Source organism: Mauremys reevesii, linkage group 4, assembly GCF_016161935.1.
Source record: "Mauremys reevesii isolate NIE-2019 linkage group 4, ASM1616193v1, whole genome shotgun sequence".
NCBI classification, from domain to species: Eukaryota; Metazoa; Chordata; order Testudines; family Geoemydidae; genus Mauremys; species Mauremys reevesii.
Genome location: NC_052626.1, coordinates 17,211,063 through 17,231,273, shown reverse-complemented (window position 1 = coordinate 17,231,273; position 20,211 = coordinate 17,211,063). Strand labels below are relative to the sequence as shown.

The 20,211-nt window shown below is 39.5% G+C and overlaps 1 protein-coding gene across 1 annotated transcript in view; it reads right to left on the bottom strand.

Moving 5' to 3' along the window:
* Window positions 1–20,211, bottom strand: part of JAG2 (jagged canonical Notch ligand 2) — a 91,799-nt gene that overhangs the window by 46,087 nt on the left and 25,501 nt on the right. Inside the window, 2 exon segments of the mRNA XM_039536874.1 lie at window positions 240–494; window positions 10,337–10,391. Of these exon segments, the coding sequence (XP_039392808.1) occupies window positions 240–494; window positions 10,337–10,391 (310 nt within the window).

Sequence of the window (20,211 nt, the reverse complement as noted above, 5' to 3'; positions counted from 1 at the left end):
GCCAGGAAAAGAGAGAATGATCAAGTTAGCTTATGGTTCAATTCTAAATGATTTTTTTGGAATTGCCAGCAAACTGAAAAAATCCATTATTTGCCCAGCTCTAACAACAAAGCAAATCTATTTGTATTGTGCTCGTGCACATGGCAGTGTAGTTGGTGCAGCGTGCTAAAAAAAGATTTAACCTCAATATAACTTCTAGTTTCAACAACAAGTATGTAAAATAGTAAATAAAGTATTACCTTGTTTACATTCTTCTCCCATCCAACCTTCCATGCAGGCTTTGTTTCCATATTGGTCACACGTGTAGTGACCAACAAAGTCATTACGAGGTCCACAAAATTTATTGCACCGTGTGCTGTAGTAATTCTCATCACATTTCACTCTTATTTGCACTTCAAAATGAGCTACATGCCCCTTAAATGGTAGGGTCTTCCACCGATCCTCAGGGTTGATCATACCAGCATACGACACTCTCTCTATTAACAGCTCTTCATCTTTTATAAAGAGAAAACAAAAACCCTAATATATTGCAAGCCGGATGCACACTATGCAAAATTACTTTTCCCCCTGTATTAATTGGTTAAAAAGACTTTCAGTACAAAAAAAACCTCAAGCAAAAAAGACTTAAGTTGCTAAAGGGCTACTAACCCCAAATTTATTTTTCTCTGCCTTGCAAAGTTATAGGACTTTAAGAAATGGAACATAATCAATAGGAAATGGCTTTTTGTCAATACAGCCAAATACATCACACCCACGCAATGTCAATCAACAAGTTTATCTTTATATGAGACTCTGTTCTTTTTTATTCTTAAATTGCAAAATCTGCATAAATCCAGTAAATAAATTGTTAGACTAGGGGTTCTCTGACGTGAGTAATAAAAAAACAAAATAAAAAATAAAGCCCACAGTATGGTCAGCTAGGTTGCTCTAAATGGATACAATTGTATGTGTCTCTAAATAAATCTTGTTTTGTGTATGTAAAAAGCGCATCCACCTCATGGAACTTCCCTCCAAAATTTGAAATCCATGACTTAAAAAATGCCCAAGTGAGACTGCACGTGTTATTTGTAAGTAAGACATCTAGAATTAGAGACTAAACTCAAAGTAATCATGAATATTCCATATATTACCTTATCACTAGTTCATTTTTTCCCAGAACAATTAAATGAATAGCATTTCACCATTGTGTAACTTTCATATAATTCTCTAGGAAATGACAGTCTACAAAATAAAATAAAGCATGGCAGGGGGCAATCACAGTGAATTAAAGGACTGAGTTGACAGGAAGCCTTGCCCGACAAGAGGCTTATAGGACACAGATTTAAGGAACTGCTACCATTACACATATTTCATAGTTAGAAGACTAAAAGATTGCCAGCATTGAAAAGTTTTCATGAGCAATACAAAAAAATTAATGGATTTGTTTGCCAGAAGAGAGCTTTAGCTACCATTCAGTGTTTAGAAACCTATAATAAGCATTACTTCCCCTACTCCAGATGTTATGTATATAAAATCCTAAAAATGAAAGGTTACTCACATGGTATTACTTACTGAAGTTAATCTAGAAAAGTCATCTAAAATTGAATGTGCTTCTTTTACTCCTGTGAAGAGGTTATAACAACCCCTTAAGTGGTCATGAATGTACTGACTTCATGCATAACAAAATGTACTAAATAAAGATACTGTAGCATTTGTTTTCTCTGAACACCAAATGTTTCAAATAAATAAAAATAAAGCACATAAGGAAAGCTAAGATGAGTAGACAGTTTCCACCTGGAAAGATCAAGTCCTATATCTCCAGGTCTATGGTTCACATCTAGCCTGGCCCACGCTGGTAGTAGGGTGACCAGATGTCCTGATTTTATAGGGACAGTCTCGATTGTTGGGTCTTTTTCTTATATAGCAAGGGTTGGCAACCTATGGCATGCGTGCCAAAGACTGCACGCGAGCCGATTTTTAATGGCACGCTACTGCCTGCCAGAATCCCTCCGCTCCCTCCTCCCCCACCTCAGCCCGCTCTTCGCCACCCTCTGCTCCTCCCTCCCCGCCACAGGGGCAGAATCTTGGTCCTGCTGGCTCCCCTGCCTCTTCCTGTAGTGTGCTGGGTTCCTGCCCTCCTCCGCCTCTCCATCCCTCCCTCCCTCCCGGCCAATCAGCTGATGGCCCTTGCGAGGGAGGGGGTCAGGAAGGAGCAGAGTCAGCATGCTCGCTGCTCCCAGCGAAGACAGAGCCTTGACGGGGGGTGGGGGTGGAATAGGGGCATATCCCCTCCAGCCCCCTGCCCTAATCCCCCCCTCGTACACTCCCAGCCCTCCGCCCTGACCCCCCCATACACACACCCAGTCCTCTGCCCCGCACACCCCCGAGACCTGTGCCCTGAGGCCTGTACCCCCCTCACACACACACTACAACCCTGGCCCTGACATCCCCACATATACCCAGGCCCCCTGCCCTGACACCTGCACCCTGCCATGCCCCCTGCCCTGACCTCTTGTACCTCCCACATACCCAGCCCCCCCACACCCCATGCACCCCCCCACATCCCCACCCCAAGCACCAAACAGGAGCTCCTGCACTACCACCCCACATTCCCACCTGCACCCCTCACACCAAATGGGAGCTGCCCAGGTAAGTGCCCCACACCCAAACCTCCTGCCCCAACCCTGAGCCCCCTCCCTCATTCTAGCTCCTGGCCAGACCCTTCACCCTCAGCTCAGTGCAGAGAGAAAGAATGGGCCAGAACCAGGGAGAAGGTAGGTACCCACTGTATGTGGGCAGGGCCGGGACCCCAGACCGGCAGCAGGCTGAGCGGGTCCGGCAGCTGGGATCCCGGCTGGCAGGAGCCGGCAGATGGAACCCCTGAGTGGCAGTGGGCTGAGCAGCTCAGCCCACTGCCAGTCTGGGGTCCTGGCTACTGGACTCTTGCCAGCCAGGGTTCCGTCTGCAGGCCCCGCTCAGCCTGCTGCCAGTCTAGTGAACAGAACCCCCAGACCAGCAACAGGCTGAGCGGGCCGGTGGCGTAAGATCAACATTTTAACTTTAATTTTAAATGAAGCTTCTTAAACATTTTGAAAACTTTGTTTATTTTACAATACAACAATAGTTTAGTTATATAATATATAGACAGAGAGAGAGAGAGAGAACACACCCCTGGTATATAGGATCTTATTACCCCTCACGCCCCCGTCCCGATTTTTCACACTTGCTGTCTGGTCACCCTAACTGGCAGTGAGTGACACTATGTTCCTACTGCATGGTTTCAGCACCCTATGCAAAGTAAGTTTGTGTTGTCTATCCAATTGCTAATAGACAATCATATAATTAGCATAACAGTCTTGCTGGCAGTCTTAGAAGATGAACATGAGACCTGTGACCCTGCTTGCCCTTATCATGGCTAGGCACACTGTGATAGTATGAGGCCTCTTGTATGTCTGTTGCCATAGTTATCTCTCTTCAGTAAAGACTAGAGGACTTTAGTGGGACTAGAGGTCAAGTGAACATTTTTCAAATAAAAGTCATTCGAACATTATACTTCTATAGTCTTTTTTTTCTTTTAGTCTCTAGAAGTATAAGTCCTGCCCCCTCCCAAAAAAAAAAAAAAAACAATGAGAGGGTCCAGAGAAGAGCAGCAAGAATGATTAAAGGTCTAGAGAACATGACCTATGAAAGAAGGCTGAAAGAACTAGGTTTGTTTCGTTTGGAAAAGACAAGACTGAGAGGGGACATGATAGCAGTTTTCAGATATCTAAAAGTGTGTCATGAGGAGGTGGGAGAAAACGTCTTCATCTTAGCCTCTAAGGATAGAGGAAGCAATGGGCTTAAACTGCAGCAAGGGAGGTTTAGGTTGGACATTAGGAAAAAGTTCTCAACTGTCAGGGTGGTAAAACATTAGAACAAACAGCCTAGGGAGGTTGTGGAATCTCCATCTCTGGAGATATTTAAGAGTAGATTAGATAAATGTCTATCAGGGATGGTCTAGACAGTATTTGGTCCTGCCATGAGGGCAGGGGACTGGACTCGATGACCTCTCGAGGTCCCTTCTAGTCCTAGAGTCTATGAATCTGTAATAGCATTTCCTCTTAAGTTCTGTCATTAGTGTATGCTATCTATATCTTCCCTTCAAAAATTAAAGAACTCAGATATAAGAATTATGTAAGTTTAGTTCAAGCATGACAAGGCGCTCTACTTTCAGTAGGATTTGGGGCTAGTTATGCTCACTTCCTTCAGCCCAGTAAATATTTTAAAAGTTAAAAGTAAATATAAGAAGTAGGGATATCAAACAGTAAAAATCCACACAAGAAAGCTATTTTTAGGTCTGTTAAGACTGGCTTGTATTAAAAACTGAATTTATAAGATAGATAGGTTCAAATATCTGCCTATTGCTGTTCTTTAAGGACATGCCCATAAGTCCTTTTATGTGGGTTCTTTTCTTCTGCTGCAGCACATGGACAGTTCAGAATAGGCAAAATATACACCTTGGATGGGCCACCCTAAAGCTCTGCAAAGAAGAAATTTCAAAGCCAAATAAGGACACATTAAAAACTAGTATGGTGTATTACATGTGAAAAAAGTTAGTGACAGTGAGATCCAGATATATATAGCCAATTATTTTTTTTAAACTGCAGGAACAGAACCAAGTGGTAGAAGGATGTAGAATCCACTCTAACTGCTGTAGTTGTTTATCCTTCAGCTTAGTACAATGGCACTCTTCCTCAGTTAGGAACCTACATGACCCCAAAGATGGTGGCTCAAGTAAACATGCATTGATAACTGTTTTCCAAGTGTGAGAAATCTACATAGTGTCTACAAATTAAGAGCTGCAATGACTATCACCATACACTCTTGGAAAAACCGACCGAGGTATTGCTATCCACCTGACTTAAGACCTGAACTGAAAGGAGTAGCTTTGGTAATGAAACCTCATTAAACATAAGTGGGCTAGTGCACATTCATTAGATTCAGTTAAGGCATTAAAATATTGATCATTTCTGGAAGAGTTGGTGCAAGCACTTCCACACACAACCTTGTTCTTATGAATCTGAAGTGAGGTTCAAATGCCCCAAACTCCCCACTTTGCCTTCTTTCAGAATAAGTTATAACCATCCTGGAAAATATTTTCATTTTTGGGAATTCTTCCTGGAGCTCCTGCCTGACAGATTTAGAAGCTGATATAAGTATTTATTTAGGAAATACAAGGAATTGGCTCTGGGTCAAGTAGAGGAGGTAAGGTGGGGGAAGGGAGGAAAAAAGCTGTTAATCAGCTCTCAGAGTTCCAGCATCCAGTGTTATCAGGGCCATAGTCTACTTCAAGAGTAGAGATGAAAGCGGCCCCTAAATCCCATGTGTGTTTTAAAACAGGGACTGCAATATGTAGTCAGGAGTTGGCCTATCCAAAGGAAGAGTGGTGGAAGAATACTAACACGCCTCTTCCACTGCTAGGCCAAAATCTCCTCCTAGTAGAGCAGGGGTGCTCAAACTGGGGGCCAGAACCCCACAGGGGGTTGCAAGGTTATTACCTGAGGGGTCCTGAGCTGTCAACCTCCACCCCAAACCCAGCTTGCCTCCAGCATTTAAAATGGTGTTAAATATATTTTAAAAAGCATGTTTAATTTATTTGGGGGGCGGAAGGGGGTCGCACTCAGAGGCTTGCAATGTGAAAGGGGTCACCAGTAAAAAAGTTTGAAACCCACTGCAGCAGAGGCTGAGAATCTGACTAGAGGGTCTTGGATTTTAGAAACTCTTATTACCCCTTTATCTCTTGATGAGATGAAGGAGTTGCCTTTTAAAGTTTATTTTATGTCCTTGTCTAACGAGTCACCAGGCAGCCTACGAAACTTCACTTCTGTAAATTTGGCAAAAGGGACTTTGCCTAGTTCTCAGCTAGGGTTACTTGGCAGGGTATTTAAGAAACTTATCTTGCCGCAAGTCTTACCGATTAAAGGAAGTGTATGCTACAGACACAAATAAGAGACATCACACTCAATAGCGATTTGACTTTTTTCTATGATCAGAAATCAGTTTTCCCACAAGCCTATTTCTTTGGAAATAAGGTGGGAGAGAGGCTTGCATGACAGAAGAAATTCTAAGAGCATCAGCTGCTGAGTTAATATTAGACCTCACAGCCCACCTGATCTTTGGGAAAGGAATCCCCACAAAAGATGGCTTAGACAGAAATGCCATAGCTGTAACTGCAATTGGTAGCTGGGCCACAGATTCTATCTACTCAAGAAACCAAACCAAAAAAAGAATGATTTCCCCGTTTGCCACCAGATCTGCCACAGACATGGGTTTTACATTAACAAAAAAGTAGTTACTGGTTGGTGCATAGAGACCACCTACCAGTCATCTGCAAGGAAATAGATACCCAGAAACCTGCTGTTAATTTCAATACTGTTCTGCCATATCAGAAAGTAGGTTCTGGAGAAATTAGCCTCTGCTGAACCACCCACTTCCACAGGCTCTGCCTGAAACCTTGCAGCCCTTCAAAAGGAGGACCTGGAAGACAACAGCCAGTGTTTTGCCTCTATGGCCTTCTTATATTTTATGACTGATCTTATTCTAAGTGGGATAAAGCACATAACAGAGGAAAGTGAATGTGAGTCTATCCCCTCTTCACAGAGATTTGCAGTAAAGGAGGAAATATGCCAGGACCCACAAGTAGCAGGCTGGGAGGTAGTTAAATTGCAAGCTACTTTACCAAGCAGACACTAGCCTGCTTTCCTAAGGGTCTACACTGGGTTATGCTGGGCCAAGACAACCTCCCTTCCCTCTCCTAGAATCATTTCCTTTTCTACTATCTAAAGGCTTGTCTACTTGAGGTCACTCTGGAATGTAATCCAAATTAACTAATGGTGTGAATTAGAAGTAGATTAGTTAAACTGCATTAAATCCCTGTGTGGGACTTGTATGATAACTGGTTTACTGAATTAAGGCCACTTGAATTCTGAATGAGAGGGTGCACACAATTAATGCAGTTTAATCCCTCTGTAGACAAGACTAAATCAAATGACACCTGGTAAGTGGACAGGGAGGGCCTGTTATGTTTGAGAGAAGAGAAGCTAGACCTAGACATCAGTTTTACATCCATGCAATTTGTCCCTTCCTTCCACCCTCTCCCCCCCCAAAACCCCAAAACAAAAAAACCCAAGAACCTCAGCACATCCACTTTCTTCCAATCACAAGTAAAGTAATGCTGCTTACAGCAGCTCTTTGAAGCATCAATTTTTTAACAAGATCCTGGGCTAGGAAAATTTGAGAGGAAGCAGAAGAGAAACAAAGCACAAAAAGGGAAAGGGATGGATGAGAAAGACAGGAAGTAAAGTAGAAGACCTGGTAGTTCTGGCCTTCTTATAAAATAGGGTCTCTAAGCCTCATCAGATAAAGAATGTTCTTTAAAATCTCCAATGTTAAAAAGTCTTTCCTAGAACCCTAAAATAGCAAGCTTAAATTGCAACATGGCAGAAAGAAAAAAAAAGTTACTACATTAAGGGAATGATAAATAGCTTCACTTCACAAATCAGGTATTTTGTTTAATTGGTGTTTTGTCAGGTTATGGGATTGATAAAGGCTTCCCAAATTCAGATTTAAGGTTTTGTTTTGGGGTTTCGGATGCCAGTCCGAATAACTACGTTAGCATGCACCCAAGAATGAAGGAAACTTACTCAACCGCACTTGTATGCCCACACATTAGCACTTTCTTTAGCGCTGCAAACTGTATTCTGACAATTCTGTGGTCTTCTACAGGTTATGCAAATCCATCACTGACAGAGACCAAAAAATGCTTACGGACTATCGCTCAGTCCACAAGTGTTTTTCTAGACTCAATGAAGATTATATTAAAGCTATGCATTTTACAAGATTGTAAAACATTAGCCATTCCCTCAGGCCCAAACAACACCGATTACCTTTCCACTAAGCTTCCTTTAAAATTCAAAGTCATTTTAAGTTCTGAATGTACACGACGTAAGAAGTTACAAAAAACTGTCACAGAAGCACTGAGGTTTCATCAGTTCATGTTTATAAATGTCTTTAAAGAAAGACACGTCAAATGTATACTAGATGTGACATCACATCTCCCCCTCTGAAAGCAGAGACCTCCATGCATACTCAATGGATAGTTCTTTCCTTCTCCACCTCTGAGGGGATTTGCCAGATAGCACTACGTAATTTGAGTATGCTAGTGTGAAGCTTTACTTCATGGCTGCTACTTCAGTTCCTTCTAGAGATTTAAATGCATCTTTTGAAGTTTTCAGGAATAGAGGCTGGATTTATATAGTACTTGAATTCCCCCACTTCGCACAGAGCTATGGTCCAGAGATCGAGGCGAGCTGAACCCATTCATGCTGCACCCCCTACTCCAGTTGTCATCCCTGGAACCTGGAGAGAACAGGGAGCTTTGACAGACCATAGTGTTAGCACAGACTAGTAGCAGAACCTGGCTTAGTTAAGTGCTAGCAGCACAAAATATAAAGTTTTAACAATCAGCTTGATTTTATTTTTCAATTCTATAAGCAACATAGTTCTGCCAGAATTTAACAAGGATATTTCTTATAGATATGTTCTCAAAGCACTTTACAAATATGAACTTATTACAGATGCTAAGGAAGTTAAAAAAAATGAACATCTAATTATGCTCCTAAATGCACTGGTGTGGAATGCTATTAGTGCCACTACCAGCTGGATTCTTGGTGGTTTCAAGTTCACACGAGGCAATCCAAGAGAACAGAGTAGATTGGATGCTAAACTGAAGTAATCACTCAAAATATATCCAATTTTGAGGACATTCTGGAACGATACCAATGCAAGACAAAATTCAGTGTTTGATATCTGAAATAGACAATTTTCTCTTTGGTCAGGTTCACCTTGGCAAGCCAGCTACCCTATTATAGGTGTCCCACATATAAAGCTATCAAACCACTGTTTTGATTTGTAACTACATTCTTTAGTGCAGCTGAAGTGCTTTTTTGTTTTGTTATACAATATAAAACAGATTTAAATATCTGTTACTAGAGCAAAAAGGTTTGTATCAAGCCTTAGAGCATTTACTCTAAAATCTTAACTTCATATTACCCAACCTTCACTAGAACCTATGCTTTAGGTCTCATTTAGGAAGGCATCCATCTACTACTTGAATAATCATGGTTGTCCTCTTAAATGGGCTGATACAGAAGTGTTGGGGGAGCCCTGAGCTAGTCTGAAAAGGGAAATATTTTGCCAAAGTTTTTAAGTTTTCCAACCTCTTTTACCTTCCTCTAAATTTAAATCAGCTTTAACAGTAGCCATCATAGAAGTCATGAAGCTTTAACTACTCTTAATATTCAGAACCCAGCACCACTAATCAAGACAAAAAAAAGTTATGGGGTATCACATTTATATGTTCTCCTAAGCAGTGTGTTCAAATTAGATTCTTTTATGCTATTGGGAGAAGAAATGGTGACCAGTTTACTCAGTCCATTTTAAATGTTACATTACGTTCTATTTTTCAAGAAACTGCAAGGGGACATCCCTGCCCACATTGTCTGCACCAGCCAGTAAGTAAATACATTAGTACTTTTTTTTTTTAAAAAAACCAAAAAGTGACAATGAAATTATAGGGCAAAACAACTTAGAAAAGGAATTTATTTATCTGTATCTATATCTATAAAATAAACAAACACCACAAAAGTATGGTAAACGTTAGCTAGAGAGGTCAATCATATTTAAGTACAATTTCTTCTGATGGATGAGGACGAGAGAAATAGGAGTTAGTTAATGCCCATGAAAACTGGGAACTGACCACACTTGTTAAGTATGAGTTGCAGAGACCAAAGAAGAGTGTGTGTGGGGGGGGGGGAGGGGGGGAGGTTCAATAGTGTGGGCACAATTCCCCTCATAACAAGAGCATTCAAGACTTGCTTGTCTTTGAAACAAAATTGAAAACTACAGGGCATCAGGAACCAATGACTAGAATATATTCACTTGCCATCATCCAGTCCCTCAAATAGCTTGACAAAAATATGAGTCACATTTTCCTTCCATCGGGCTTCTAACAAGTTTTCCACTTATCACAGAGAACTGCTATTCATAGTGTTTGCTTATGGAAGTCTGCCCCTGATTATTATGCTTTCAGAGGTTTCATTTACCTCTAACAATGAGCCACATTAGAAACTTTAGTGACTATCAACCTACATTTTTTCCTGTTAAACTTCCAATTTTCAATGCAATATCCCAGGACACATGCATTAAGAAAATGCTTCCCAAATCCAAGATTCCAGTTTCAAACATACACAATTTGACTGTACTCTGTGTCATATACTTTTGGATGAGTGAAATATGGAAGTTCTTCATAAATACTCACCATTTTTTGTTTCGTTATCCCAGTCCCAAGCTTCTATTATTAATGTGAATGATCTCTGAAAAGAAACAGACACCGGTTAGATACCAGTTAAACAAAACCAACCAACCAACCCACCCACCCATATTTACAAAGCCAGCCACAAAACAGTGATTTGGAAACAACATGTGTTACTGCCAAGAGAGATCCAAGGTTCAAAGCTTCAAAAGGTACTACTTAAAATATTGCATTAGCAGCATTAGTTTGTGAAAGAGCTGGTTTGTGTTGCTTAAACAACACAACACATATGAAGACCCTTTATAGCCAACATAAATTTTAGTTCCAATTAGGCAGAACACCACAACTGTACACATTACTGTCCTATTTCAAATAAATCAAACAAAAAACACTCCACTTCAGATGTATGGAACTACTAGCTACAAGAAATAGCTAGTAAGTGTTTAGGCTAAGAAAATAAATTAAGAAGAGGAAAACCACCATGAAGATGTCCAAAAAATCCAATAATCTAAATCTAAACCAGGGATCAGTTTAGAGTGTTTCATTATTAAGACCTACTGAAAATTTTGACTGATCTTTTCATAAAAAGGGGAAATGTGAAGAATGCACCTGGAAAAGGCTGGGCTCGTCAGCAAAATTAAACAGAGCATATATGGGGGGGCAGGGAAAACCTTCTTTGGTGAACAACATGTTCCCTTTCTAAGAAAGAAAGAAAGAAAGAAAAAAAGTGAAAGCAACAACACTTCCCAGGTTTTGCGATCTAGAATGAAGTAGCTATAGTTTGGAGGCAGCAGTGGGGAAGAAGAAAGCTTTAAAGTTAAAAGCTTTCAACAGTCTTGAATACTGTTTACACCACAGTATCCAATTAGTCCGATCATAACTGTCTAGCACATTTAAGTGCTGTATTTACTCTGAGGGGAAGCTACAGTCCTATTTGTAGGTCTAAATATTTACTTGAGCTTAGTTTCAACGGAGAATAGCTGTTTATCTACTATATTATCTTACAGTCTTGTTTACATCAAACTAAAGTGCTCATATAAATTTAACTAAAACAAACCCAGCTGTTCAACAGCACCCCAGAACTCTTATGGGAAACATACAATATTCATACAACTTTATGCTTAAATTAGAGGCATTAAAAAAGTCTCAAGTTCTCATATACCACACTTATTTGTACAAAATTTAGTATGTGCAACATTCCTTAAGTACAGCAAGTTACAGAGTTGAAGTGACCTGGACAAGTTCAGTTTTCAAATAGGAGGCCCCTTGTTAGGAAAAGGAATCTGGGTCAATTTACATGGTTATTTTTGGAAGGAGGCAGCAAGGCTATCTAGGGCTACCCTACCTTTACATTAGCAGCTGTATACCAGTGTTTTACCATAGTTCTTTAGCACTTAACAAGCTCTTTTGAGAGGGGCTAAGACTCCGAAGTTTACATGCTTTAAAAAGCATAACTTGTGCAGCACGCCTAGAAGATAAAAACAGTATTTTTTAAAATGCCAATTGTTCTGGTTCCTGTAGGCATACTACAAGAAGTCAGCAGAGCCTATTTAGACATGCATCTTCTAGACCTCATTTTTTACAAAAATAAATACAAAAATGCTGAGAGTTATGTGGATATTGGGGACATTGGTTACAATCTCTGAATAAATGCACCTCATGCACTTTCAGCTAAAAATGCAGTTTGTTATGGTTTGAGGGGTCTCTCTAGAATTCTGCAGACTCCTGCACTTTGCAGCTTGTCAACTGATACTTCGGTAAATGAAAAGTTACCAGGAAAGATTTAGCCCAATTTCTGACTGGAGGTAACAAGGAAACAGCAACAATGTGGGGCAGGGAAGTGGATCTTCTCTTTAGTGAGAGATTGCTTTGGAAAAAGGACAGCTGATAAGAGCATAGCTAGGAAAAAGAATTCGTTACTTGTTCAAAGTGTAACACAGCAGCCTTCACATTTCCAAAAGACCTTCCCCATCCCCTTTAATAATAATATTAATAAAGCGTGGAGGTAAGAGGGATCATTTCAACTGTTCCTCACAAGATATGTAGCTGTGCTACTCAAAAGTTTTAAAACTTACCTAAATGCACATTAAATGAATAGTAGCCGTGTAAGTAGAGTATAAATGTAACAATCTCAGAAACTACATACAACAGGGATAGACAAATACTCCATGAAAGTTGTATTCTAGTGGTTAAGAGATTCTCAGCATATATTCTGGCAGCCCTCTGACTGAACATTGTTCTAGTAAGGATACTGTAATCTTTGATGTATTACATATAGTTTCTCTCTTGCTCTAGAATGTGAGCTCAAATACCGGCCCTAGACCAAATGGCACCACAGGCTAGGAGCATCTTCAGAGTTTCTCCCCCCCCACCATTTGTTAAGCTTTTGAATACCTTATTTTTTATTACGTGTGGCCCATTTCACAACTTTGATGCACAATTTGCACACATGATTTATCCCTGTCATCTAAGATGATAAATTTGCACACTAGGATCTGTAAATCTGTATTATTCGTGCCATATAGAAGCAAGTAAAAAATGTTTTCCTCTAAGATTATAGAAACATTTTTTATTTTAAGACTAACTGAAGTATACTAACATCGAGAAATTTAACTGGGCACCAAGATCGGGTGGACCAGTATTAAATAGTGCTACAATAGGTGACAGCCTTAGAACGTTAATCCTAGTCATTTAGTTCAAAAAGGTTGCTTTTCTCACCTTTACCCTCGTGAACTGAAGCACAGAGTCAGACAGATCCAAAGCCTGGCCAACTGCATTTTCAAGGAATAAAATAGCAGGCTGTCAATCTCTCAGCCATCGTCCAAAGATATGTTTTAATGACCCTGAGCTTTAAAAAGTTGCGTTCACCACTCACGACTGTCAAACATTACTTCTTTTGCCATGCTTAACACGTAATAGTATTTCTTTGATACTGTTGCATAGACAGGAGTTTGCTAGATCTCTGGTGTCTCATTAAACATGTCCTTTATTAGTTGCTACTAAAACTCAGAGTTTAAGAACAAGTGTACACTTTCACAATAAAACAAGATTCACAATATTGCAGCTGAGCTCTCACTTTGTTTTTATCTCTCATTGACCAATTGGCAACACCAAACCCTATATGCCCAAAAGAATATGGCTGACAACATTCCAGGAGGTTCAAGGAAAGCGTAATTCTCAGAAAGTCTGTAGAATCTCATGGAACCTTCCAAAGGTCCAGAACATTCGGAGGTTAGTGAAAAATGAATCCACATTAGGGCGACCAGACAGCAAGTGTGAAAAATCAGGATGGGGGGGAAGGAGGTAATAGGAGCCTATATAAGACAGACCCAAAAATCAGGACTGTCTCTATAAAAATCAGGACATCTGGTCACCCTAATCCACATATAGAATACCTGAAACAAAACAAACATTCTATTTTCCCTTTTGTCACTAACAACAAAAACACCCCAAGCCCAACACCCTCAGTGGTCACCTGGGTTGCCTGCCCCTAAATCCAGCTCTGCTTGGTAGCATCTATTCCTTCCCCCAAACCCCAACTCAGAATTTTGCTTAGGTTCCTGCTTATATTTGTATGTAATATAAATTAATAAAAGGGATCAAAGTTTTCTAGTCTGTAGTTTTACCTCTTAAAGGTCTTCCTACCATTAGTGTGCCATTGCATCCAGTTTTAATTGCATTAAAACAATAGGTTACATGCTTTAGGGCCTGATTTTAGTCTTGACAGCCTAAAAGGTTTCAGATTGTCTCACTTTTTGCACATGCAGTAAACCAGAGGTGCCTTCTGCATATACAATGATTTCTGTTTACACCAATCCCAAAAGGGTTCTGCAAAGTCTCCACCCATCTTGAATGTTACTCAAAAAAATAGTCTCTGCTGTCCAAGAAAGTTCTTTAAATTGCAATCTACTCAGATGGCTATAGTTTAGTCTAGATTCTAGGAAAGTTTGAGGCAAAGTCCAGTTTAGTTATTCCACAGCTTCTCTGAATCTTTATTTCAAAGATGTGTTCAGCATGACCCACTCCAGGAATCACTGTCCTTACATTAAGTACACTAACGATTAACTTGCATACACTAACATCCCCAATTCCAGACCTCAAACTAGCAACATGCGATTCTTCCACATTTCTTAAAATGAGAGTATGCAATAGCTTTGTCAAGTCCATTGGAACCCAAAGGTCTCATGATTATTAAAAGTCTAACTCATGCTAGATAGATACATAGTGGTAACGATTCTGCCACAAATTAGGTTTGCATTTCAGATGCAATATAGTATCTATTTGCTGTTAGAATGCAGACACTTGTGTCCCTTCAGAAGGTTAAAATTCCTCTGAAATAAAACAGAGGAAGGGGACTCAAAAGGAGTCCAATCCTGTATGCAATTCACCAATAATGTAAACAGTAGGTCCCCTAAATCAGATAACTACTTATGTGTTGCAGCTTTAAAAAACAAAACAAAAACTTTAAGCATGAGTAGTCCCATTGATTTCACTGAAACTACTCACTTGCTTAAAACACCCACATAACTGTTTGCAAGATGGGACCAAGGCTTATACGGGGATACTGGTTGTCAAAACCAGAACAGTTCTGGAAGAGTAGTGACCACACTTGTTAATTAAGGCGGTATAATCCGTTTCTATCTTCAGTTTCAGTTCAGGTATCTTTTTCAGTTTGGAACTCTCCCCAAAAGGAGGAGGATCATATACACATTTTTAGCCCCCGCCCCCTTTAAAAAAAAATCTTGCCTTTTTTTTATTTTTTTTTAAAGTATTTTTACAGCTGAAGGTTTAAAAACTACAATTTAGTGTGGTATTAACCCACACTGAAAACAAGATTTGACCAAGATTTGATACTTTGAAAGAGGGTGTTTCTGTCAGAGGTGAGTGTCCGGTTTATTTTGCCAAGCATATCAAGTGTACAGCTGAAGAGCACTTTACTGACAATGCATACATAGCTAATTTAGTTGCATACTGTAGTGTAACAGAGGTGCATATATGGGCTGAGAGAAGGATTTCATAGGAGTCCAAAAGTGTGAACAGAGTTATGAGGTAATTTATGTACTTGAAGTTGTGTGTAATAGGGAATCCCACAGCTGAAGGTGCAGTGCCTCCAGTCTATACTTACACAGTAGTATACGATTTCTAAAGTAATACAAAACTTATGGTTTTTTCAACAACCTTATATCAACTTGCAGCTTCTTGTACTGTGTATACACAACACTGTATTTACAATATTTGGAGCAACAGAAATTTTCTGGCATACACAGGTCACCAAAGCCAGCTTAGGCAAACTGCCTCATTCCCTGAATTACACCAGGCAAAGGCTGCATGTTGGCTAACGAGAAAATTTACAACACAGAGGTGCCCAGAATGCTAAAATAAGATATGCCACACCAATATGACAAGGAAATTAGAAGTATACAAGAATAAAATTGCAAGATGCTATGCATGTAAGGTGCAAAAAACTGTATGGTTTTATTTGACAGTCACGAATTGCATGATCACACATGTGCAACTTAAGTTTTGGACTCAAATTTAACATTTATATATTTGTATTAATAAATAATTTAGACTATTTAAAGGTGCAAGACAGTCTTGTAAAACTGAGGAACTACATTAAAAGTACTTTCTCCCTGCCCCAAAATGATGTTTAAAAGCGACATCTCAAAACTTAAGACATAAATAGGGCCAGAAAAGTGATGAAGAAAGGACCCATACCATTAAATTTGGAGGAGACTTGCTGGTATCCCACACTCTCACCTGGTCTTTCACATCTACTTCTGCCTAATACAAAATAGCTGGATTATGAATGTCATTTTTTTAAACTACCACTGTACCTATGAGAGTATATGACTATTAAAAGGCATTGCCAAGAAGTTTCATATTAAAAATGCTATCAAGTACTACATTTGTTCATCTGTAGTTTTCTTTCAATAGTTCTTTCATTATACTTAAGTGACACTCTCAGGTTAGGGTAGTTCTCAGTTATGAAATTTCCTGATTTCTACTTGGCTGTGGAAAAGAGCATGAGTGCTTTTGCATAATCATTATTTTATTCAGCTGTTCGGTTATGAGTGTGGTATCAGAGCCTCTACCAAATCAAACTATGCTCCAATTCGCGGTTTGCTCTTCTACCTCTCTAGAAAAATACACCAATACACAGCCATATCAGCTTCTAACCCCATCCTCAACTCCAAATATTCAATATGTTTAAACAAAGGAATTAATTTTTGTGGTAGGAAAAGGTCTCATCTAGGATACAGTTAACACTAAAACAAGAGACAACTCCATAACTTAGTCCTCAATTTAGTGCACGTACAACTATTACAGTTTCAACATCTGCAAAACAAAAACAAAAACCCCCACACTTTTTTCAAGCTAATAATGGGTCTATGAAATAAAAAAACCCTTTGTATTAGCCTTTTTGCATCCCCAGTTAAGATAACAGCAGGTATCCATCTGATATCCACAGAGCTACTAGACCCTCCAATTACCTCTTTGAAGGATATATGCTGCATCTTGAGGCACCTAAGATTATAGTCAACTATCAAAAGTTATCCAGTAGTCATGTGACTGCATTAACATTATATATAAATATTGTATATACTGACCTTATCATAAGTTCATTTAACAATCATTACCAGCTCAGAATAGTGACAGATATGTACCAATGCTAGATAGAGTATAATTTTGATAATAGTACTGAAAGATCAAATTTATAAACACAAGATTGGTTGAATGTAGCAAAGATCATGCTCTTCAGTTAGAAATAAATGTTACCTAGAAGACCTTATCTTCTGCCACATGCAAGACAAAATTCTCCTCCAACACAAGGTGTTTTATACGAGAACATTGCTGCCTTTAGGGATGCAAACAATTTGGGGAAGATTTATGGAAACCAGTAGAAGCATTGCTCTCTCCCACCAGGGCCAAGCCTTATTTACATCTGATATCTTCTTATATTAAGAAAAAAAAATCCCCTATAACACTATTAAAGCACCAGCCAGAAGCGTAGCTCCAAAAAGTCAGAACTAGATCAAGCGATTTAGGGTTAGTTTTAAGTACATTTAAATTAGAATATAAGCTAGTAGTCTAGACAAGATTTCCCTATTAATGCAACCTGTCGTTCTTGCATAGAGACTTAGTCACCTATGGTTTTTTAACTATAAAAACCTCTCAGATACAATATGTCCAGTGAAGCTACTTTGAAAAGTCAAAACTACTGCACATTCTCTAAACCAGTATGAAGTTGATATTTTATCAGTTTTTATGTTATATGAAGCAATTAATGGAAGCTGTTTGATATCAGACAGCATTTACTGTTCATCATGTGGTAGCAAATGCTACACTAGAAGACAATTCCCTCACCCTCCCCCAAATCAACACCTAATGTGAGTTACTGACATATGAAGACAGTATGAACAGCTGATAGCACTATACTTTTTTTTGACTTTGATGTGCAAGTTTCTCTTTCAAGAAGAAAGTGATTAAACCCAATCAAGTGTTCATGTGAATGAAGCAACTGAGAATGTGTCAAAGGCTACCAGTTATGCAAACGTTCAGTTTCTATTTTCCTCCAAGAAATACTACTGTCTGTGAACTAAAGAGAACTATCTGATGAAATCATTAGACTACTTGTTCAGCTTTCTGAAGAGATGCATTTAAATACTTGTTAAATAAAACTGAATCAGTGTCTTCAGGATGATTTTAAGGCTTCATGTTGACCAAAACCATTTGCTGAATGATTTTCATTAAACAGACCCAAAAATAAAGTTAGTTTTGCTGGGCAACGTCTTTTCATGGGTTAAACTTTTAACACTTATGATATATTCTCAAAAAGCAACCACCACACAATGGATCAAATCCTAATTTCAAGGACATTATCCTACCAAGAAAAATTCATTTCAATCATACTTAGCCTGCTGATGTACACACCACAGATTAGACTGTAGCTCACAACTTGAGGTTAAATTTGTAACCCTCCCTTCATGTTCAAAAAAGATTATATATATATATATATATATATATAAAATATATATTTTTTACAACTGCAAATTTTAAGTCTGTTAGCTGGAAGTGACCCTAGATCAGTGTGTTTCTCAAACTGGGGTCGCTGCTTGTGTAGGGAAAGCCCGACAGGCCAGGGCAGTTTATTTATCTGCCCCATCCGCAGGTCCCGCCGATCGCGGCTCCCACTGGCTGCGGTTCACTCTTCCAGCAGCTCCCATTGGCCTGGAGGTGGCTGACAGTAAGTCCCTTGGCCCACGCCGCTTTCAGCAGCACCCATTGGCCTGCAGTGGCGAACCGCGACAAGTGGGAGCCGCGATCGGCCAGACCTGCAGACGGAGCAGGTAAACAAACCGGCCCAGCCCGCCAGGGGCTTTCCCTACACATGCAGCAACCCCAGTTTGAGAAATACTGCCCTAGATGCATTGTTTCCTGTTTCAGATTCCATGTGACTGTATATTAAAAGGGACCTACCCTTAATTAACAGCATTTCAACTGCATTTGGGATTCTGTCATTAAAACAGTTTAATCAATATTTTAATAGGATCAGAAGGTTGGAAGAAACAATGAATGCATTATGAAATGGAAAAGATTGGCTAGTGAACCTCTCTACATTCAAATGTTACAAAGTGTATATTTTCTGTTCCATGGTTAAATTAGCACTTTTCTCTATGCATCGTCTACTCTAGTTTCACAGTCTGCAGTCTTCAGTGAAGCAGGATCCCACCAGTATCGAGTGACATCACTTATCCCTGGCATGCCTCAGAGGAAAAAAAAATAGATACTTTTATGTTGTAGAGATGCTCAATTCTGTCGTTTTGGTTGCCTCACTTCAGCCCTCTTGCACTTCACAGAGCAGTATTATTCTGACTTGATAGTTACCAAGGGTCAGTGAACTAATAGAAAGAACCTCTCGCCATTGCTTCCTGTCCAGCTGGACCTATTAATCCGGTGCAGTATGGCTGAATCTCCCAGCTCTTAAGATGTCTTCCCCTCCCACCCCATTCTTAAGAGAACCCTTTAGGTTAGTGAGACAGAACACTATCCAGGCTCCTACTCATTGTCTGATAGCAAGGGGATTGGGTACAGATGCTGCTCTCCAAAACAATCCAGTTAGTTCACTCAACTGCATGGGAGGCAAAGAACAGCTAGTTCAAGATCTTGATAAGATGCACCCAAGAGAAAAAAAAAACAAGGTGCGAGAATTAGATCAATTTTTTTGGAGGTGTCAGAATTGAGGCTAGAGAATCCTGCAGTGATCTCTTCAGATAAACTGAAGAGAAGTAACTTTTTCCTTCACTTAGAATACAAAAAAAAACCAATCCCAAACCAAAAACACATTTTCTTTATTACTCCTGGAAAGCAAGAAACTTTAGGGATGTTCTAGATGTGAAGTTAAAATTGCAACAAACCCTACGTGCAAGAATTATCCAGCTGAAGAGAAGGAACATCCTAACCACCACCACTCCTCTTACCTTGGAAAAAAGTCCCGGGCCTGGGGAGTCCCAAATACAGATTCCTTTTTGGAAGTCAAAGCCAAGCAATTATACTTTGTGTATTAAGAGGGGTGATCAAATAGCTATTTTACAGACATCTGTAACAGTGGTAGCAGCCTTGCCTCAATTTTAAACAAGCTTTGTTAAAACCTATTTTCAAACTAAGTCAAGAACTACAAAGATAGTTACATGCCTCTTGGTGGATTTAAAAAAAATAAAATCACAAAACCTAGCTGAAAGGCTCAGGAACTTAGGTCCATGGCCAGGTCAAGTTTTTCAGACTCTGGATTCAATCAAAGAAAAGTGTTGCAAAACAATTCTTCCTCTTCAAATAAGCCTTTTGACTATAATAAGAATTACATTGACACAACCATCTAC